This window comes from Cherax quadricarinatus, chromosome 70, assembly GCF_038502225.1.
Source record: "Cherax quadricarinatus isolate ZL_2023a chromosome 70, ASM3850222v1, whole genome shotgun sequence".
Classification (NCBI taxonomy): Eukaryota; Metazoa; Arthropoda; class Malacostraca; order Decapoda; family Parastacidae; genus Cherax; species Cherax quadricarinatus.
The window spans coordinates 21664018-21670318 of NC_091361.1; the positions used below are offsets into that span (position 1 = coordinate 21664018).

Below are 6301 nucleotides of genomic sequence, written 5' to 3' on the forward strand. Positions count from 1 at the left end.
TGAACCTTCTACACTCTCATTCTCTCTCTCGTTTATTCATTTAATCTTGTTTACTCGCCTCTCACTCTACATTAAGACTACAGATATTTTAAGGTAAGTAATGAGTGGACACGATTATTATATTATAGTTTAATAATATTATTATTATTAGTAGTACAAATGTATTATTGTAATAATAATTATTATTAATACACATATTATTATTAATTTAGGATACTGGAGCACAGATCCACTGTATAGCACTTTGTCTGGACTTTTTGGGTTATCCTAGGTAATTTATACTATGTATGATAACTTCACTTATGTGTACCTGTGAGAGAGAGAGAGAGAGAGAGAGAGAGAGAGAGAGAGAGAGAGAGATAAAGAGAGAGAGATACAGAGAGAGAGAGAGATATAGAGAGAGAGAGATACAGAGAGAGAGAGATACAGAGAGAGAGAGAGATACAGAGAGAGAGAGAGATACAGAGAGAGAGAGAGATACAGAGAGAGAGAGAGATACAGAGAGAGAGAGATACAGAGAGAGAGAGAGATACAGAGAGAGAGAGAGAGATACAGAGAGAGAGAGATACAGAGAGAGAGAGATACAGAGAGAGAGAGATACAGAGAGAGAGAGAGAGATAGAGAGAGAGATACAGAGAGAGAGAGAGATACAGAGAGAGAGAGAGATACAGAGAGAGAGAGAGATACAGAGAGAGAGAGAGATACAGAGAAAGAGAGATATACAGAGAGAGAGAGATATACAGAGAAAGAGAGATATACAGAGAGAGAGAGATATACAGAGAGAGAGAGAGATACAGAGAGAGAGAGATACAGAGAGAGAGAGATACAGAGAGAGAGAGATACAGAGAGAGAGAGAGATACAGAGAGAGAGAGAGATACAGAGAGAGAGAGAGAGATCTAGTGAGAGAGAGAGATACAGAGAGAGAGAGAGAGAGAGAGAGAGAGAGAGAGATACAGAGAGAGAGAGAGATACAGAGAGAGAGAGAGATACAGAGAGAGAGAGAGATACAGAGAGAGAGATACAGAGAGAGAGAGAGATACAGAGAGAGAGAGAGAGATACAGAGAGAGAGAGAGAGCCACATTCAGTCAACCACCAACCCACCAGGCCAGCCAGCCGGATACGTATTACACATGTTACAGAGTTGTTTCTCTTTACTTAGGGTATAGGTTATACTACATTCTGGTAGGATGACACTACCAGTGGTATTCTCCCATTCCACTGTGTCGGCAATACATAAAGATAACAGTAACATATGATACTGTATGCGATGTAAAATTTACAATACAGTTCACTACCATGTATACATTATACTATACAGTACATAAATAATTAAAATATAACAATAGAAGTAAATTATGGTAAAAAGAATGAAATAATGATTGTACATTACATTACAGTGCTATGTAGGTAGTTTATATAGGAAAGGTTTGATATTATGCCCTACCCAATATGTCGGCAATTTTCAAAGGTTCGACTTATGTCCATTTTGACTTACGACCGGTTGGTCGGAACCAAGCTTGGTTCCGACCAACTGTAATTAGAACTGGTGTACAACAATTCAACTGGTGAGTAACTACATTATTTCTAAACAGGGAAGGGAAACCTCACCTCGCTGCAATCATCCATTTTGACGTCCAGAGGTGGAGCAGGAAGATTCTCTTGATAAAAGGAATTCATCGGAGGTTCAACTTGGGGTGGTGATTCATCTGGTGGAGTTGATGAACGCCAGTTGCTACGACCACGACCTAATACAGGTACAAGAATAGTTACATTATAGGGTATGTAGAGCTATATCAATTTATTAACAAGCTCTTTTCAGCATAATGACAAAGCTTATCTTAAGAATGCCATTTAGCTACAAATATTTAAAATGAAAATCTGAAGAAATATTTTGGAATTTTCTGTATGTGTATGAAAATAAGTGTAATATTACTTATACAGGATTCATAAAATGACTAAAAAAACAAAGGTATTAACTCAAATTAATAAAACTGATTCTGGATTACACATCTAACCATTTAAAAACAAAGAAAATTGAAAATTTATGTCCACAAAAATGCTTTCTCACCTAAATATCAAACCTAGCTTTAAGAAACTATAAATACCATAGTGGAATATTCACATTATTTCCTTTTCAACTCAATCCCATACCAGGTCTCAGAAGTTAGAGAAGAAATATTAAGGAATAAGAACTAAGAGAAACAAATGCACATATACACACACACACACACAGAAAAAGTGTACACTGAGAGCAAATATAAATTTGCAAGATTTACCTGCTGTTTTACAAGAACACAAGACAAAGAAAAGAGCGGTAATTCTGTCATGAGTGCAAAACGTTTAACAGGCTTCCATTTTCCACTCAGATGACAGGATAGCAGTACCTCCCTGGGTGGTTGCTGTCGACCAACCTACTTCCAGCGCTGATCTATGATGATTTCCAACCTCTTGGCTGTTCAGCAGCTCTCAGTGGAAGAATCCGTATGCCCTGGAGACATGGAGCCTTAACGTTAAAGCCAGCTTTTCTGATCTGTGCCAACTTATAAATCAATTCTCTCAAGAATTCACTTGCAACAATGACTGGCTAATATATCAACCTGGAAACTACCTATCTGATGACTTTCTCAACATGAAACATGAGTTCAAACTAAATGCATGAATTTATATAATGTCTGTCCCTAAAGAAAGAGGGTTAACATATTAAATTTACAAAGGCTATAAACTAGCAAAACATTATGGAAGTAAAGTTTAACCCATGTACACTATGTCAGTTAAACTTAACAATTATATTTTTTATAATGAGGAAAATAAACCATGAAAATACTAATGAAGATCAGTCCAATGAGCCACCAGCATCAATGAGCCACCAGCATCAAAGAGCCACCAGCATCTATGAGTCACCATCATCAATGAACCACCAGCATCTGAGTCACCAGCATCAATGAGCCACCAACATCAATGAATCACCAGCATCTATGAGTCACCAACATCAATGAGCCACCTACATCAATGAACCACCAGCATCAATGAGCCACTAGCATCAGTGAAGTTCAGTAAGTAATGAAGCGCAGCCCAATGAGCCACCAACATCTGAGTCACCAGCATCAATGAACCACCAGTATCAATGAAGTTCAATAGGCAATGAAGATAAGACCAATGAGCCACCAGCAACAATGAGCCACCAGCATCAATGAGCCACCAGTATCAATGAGTAACCAGCATCAATGAGCCACCAGCATCAAAGAGCCACCAGCATCAATGAGTCACCAGCAACGAGTCACCTGGAGTATACCTGGAGAGGGTTTCGGGGGTCAATGACCCTGCAGCCGGTCTGAGACCAGGCCTCGTGGAGAATCAGGGTCTGATCAACCAGGCTGCTACTGCTGGCTGCACACAAACTGACATACAAATCACAGCCCGACTGGTCAGGTACTCACTTTAGGTGCCTATCCAGCGTCTTCTGGAAGACAGCCAGGGGTCTATTGGTAATCCCCCTTATGTATACTGGGAGGCAGTTGAACAGTCTTGGGCCCCGTGGCACCCCTGCTTTTCATTGGGGGAATGTTTCATCTGCCAGGTCTTTTCCTTTCATAGGGAGTGATTTTCATGTGTAGGCTTGGTACCAATCCCTCCTGTATATTATCATATACAATGGAACCCCTATTTACAAGTGCACCCACGTGCGAGTTTTTCCAGATACAAGCAGTCATTCAGTCGATTTTTTGCTTCCAGACGCGAGTGAAATTTCCAGATGCAAGCGGGCCTCAAGGGAGGTTCCTTGACACTGGTGAGGGGCTCTTGCTCTTGATCTAGGGAATTGGATCTCATTTGTCTGTTGCACTATCTTATTGAAACTTGGGCAATGTATGAGGAAAAGATGCTTCTTAACGTACACCAAAATTGAAAGAAATCGGACCATAAATAACGGAGTTCACTTCTCTGCCATTAGCCGCCCCTCAGCGGTATATTTTAGTATGGTTTTTATGGTTGTATTCTTGTTTTTATGGTCTCATTTGATAGAATGGAAGATTTATTACAGAAATAGATATGATTTTGATTGATTTCATGATGAAAAATACCTAGAAATTGAGCTCAAAGTAGCAGAAATGTTTGATTTTTGCCAATGTTCAAGAGTAAGCAATACCTGCCTGAGTGGCCATTCCAAATATGCAGTCATGAATGGGTTGACATTATTTATACAATTATTACAATAATGCAGTAGTCTGCACAACAGTAAATTTTCTTTTGTGTGAATAAAAATTCCAAATGGTAAGCATGAGTATTATTATAATAATAACAACAATATGTATAATATAATACTATAATTACATAATAATATACATAATATAATGGCATAAATTATTAAGATAGGGAAGCTGTGATTTCATATATAGGGCAAAGAGGAATAACATCTTGTAGGAGTGAGGAAGAGCCAGTTGTGAGTGTGGGGGAAGTTCGTGAGGCAGTAGGTAAAATGAAAGGGGGTAAGGCAGCTGGGATTGATGGGATAAAGATAGAAATGTTAAAAGCAGGTGGGGATATAGTTTTGGAGTGGTTGGTGCAATTATTTAATAAATGTATGGAAGAGGGTAAGGTACCTAGGGATTGGCAGAGAGCATGCATAGTTCCTTTGTATAAAGGCAAAGGGGACAAAAGAGTGCAAAAAGTATAGGGGTATAAGTCTGTTGAGCATACCTGGTAAAGTGTATGGTAGAGTTATTATTGAAAGAATTAAGAGTAAGACGGAGAATAGGATAGCAGATGAACAAGGAGGCTTTAGGAAAGGTAGGGGGTGTGTGGACCAGGTGTTTACAGTGAAACATAAGTGAACAGTATTTAGATAAGGCTAAAGAGGTCTTTGTGGCATTTATGGATTTGGAAAAGGCATATGACAGGGTGGATAGGAGGGCAATGTGGCAGATGTTGCAGGTGTATGGTGTAGGAGGTAGGTTACTGAAAGCAGTGAAGAGTTTTTATGAGGATAGTGAGGCTCAAGTTAGAGTATGTAGGAAAGAGGGAAATTATTTCCCAGTAAAAGTAGGCCTTAGACAAGGATGTGTGATGTCACCGTGGTTGTTTAATATATTTATAGATGGGGTTGTAAGAGAAGTAAATGCGAGGGTCTTGGCAAGAGGTATGGAGTTAAAAGATAAAGAATTACACATAAAGTGGGAGTTGTCACAGTTGCTCTTTGCTGATGACACTGTGCTCTTGGGAGATTCTGAAGAGATGTTGCAGAGATTGGTGGATGAATTTGGTAGGGTGTGCAAAAGAAGAAAATTAAAAGTGAATACAGGAAAGAGTAAGGTTATGAGGATAACAAAAAGATTAGGTGATGAAAGATTGGATATCAGATTGGAGGGAGGGAGTATGGAGGAGGTGAATGTATTCAGATATTTGGGAGTGGACGTGTCAGCGGATGGGTCTATGAAAGATGAGGTGAATCATAGAACTGATGAGGGGAAAAGGGTGAGTGGTGCACTTAGGAGTCTGTGGAGACAAAGAACTTTGTCCTTGGAGGCAAAGAGGGGAATGTATGAGAGTATAGTTTTACCAATGCTCTTATATGGGTGTGAAGCATGGGTGATGAATGTTGCAGCGAGGAGAAGGCTGGAGGCAGTGGAGATGTCATGTCTGAGGGCAATGTGTGGTGTGAATATAATGCAGAGAATTCGTAGTTTGGAAGTTAGGAGGAGGTGTGGGATTACCAAAACTGTTGTCCAGAAGGCTGAGGAAGGGTTGTTGAGGTGGTTCGGACATGTAGAGAGAATGGAGCGAAACTGTGTGACTTCAAGAGTGTATCAGTCTGTAGTGGAAGGAAGGCGGGGTAGGGGTCGGCCTAGGAAAGGTTGGAGGGAGGGGGTAAAGGAGGTTTTGTGTGCGAGGGGTTTGGACTTCCAGCAGGCATGCGTGAGCATGTTTGATAGGAGTGAATGGAGACAAATGGTTTTTAATACTTGACGTGCTGTTGGAGTGTGAGCAAAGTAACATTTATGAAGGGGTTCAGGGAAACCAGCAGGCCGGACTTGAGTCCTGGAGATGGGAAGTACAGTGCCTGCACTCTGAAGGAGGGGTGTTAATGAAGCAGTTTAAAAACTGTAGTATAAAGCACCCTACTGGCAAGACAGTGATAGAGTGAATGATGGTGAAAGTTTTTCTTTTTCAGGCCACCCTGCCTTGGTGGGAATCGGCCAGTGTGATAATAAAAATAAAAAAATAAAATTATTATAATATGTATATACTACTACTAATAAATACAATAAAAATTATACTACTACTACTACGTATAAGTGAGTTTG

General features: G+C 39.8%; 1 protein-coding gene across 7 annotated transcripts in view; it reads right to left on the reverse strand.

The window, feature by feature from the left end:
* LOC138854804 (double-stranded RNA-specific editase B2-like) overlaps positions 1 to 6301 on the reverse strand; it is a 189721-nt gene that overhangs the window by 172679 nt on the left and 10741 nt on the right. For 4 of the 7 annotated variants that reach the window (XM_070099943.1, XM_070099942.1, XM_070099941.1 and 1 more), the window contains exon 2: positions 1611 to 1747. In XM_070099943.1, coding sequence (XP_069956044.1) covers positions 1611 to 1747 — 137 coding nt within the window. Of the gene's footprint in view, positions 1 to 1610; positions 1748 to 2386; positions 2491 to 6301 lie in introns of those variants that run through there. The other 3 variants (XM_070099945.1, XM_070099946.1, XM_070099947.1) reach the window with 3 other exon arrangements.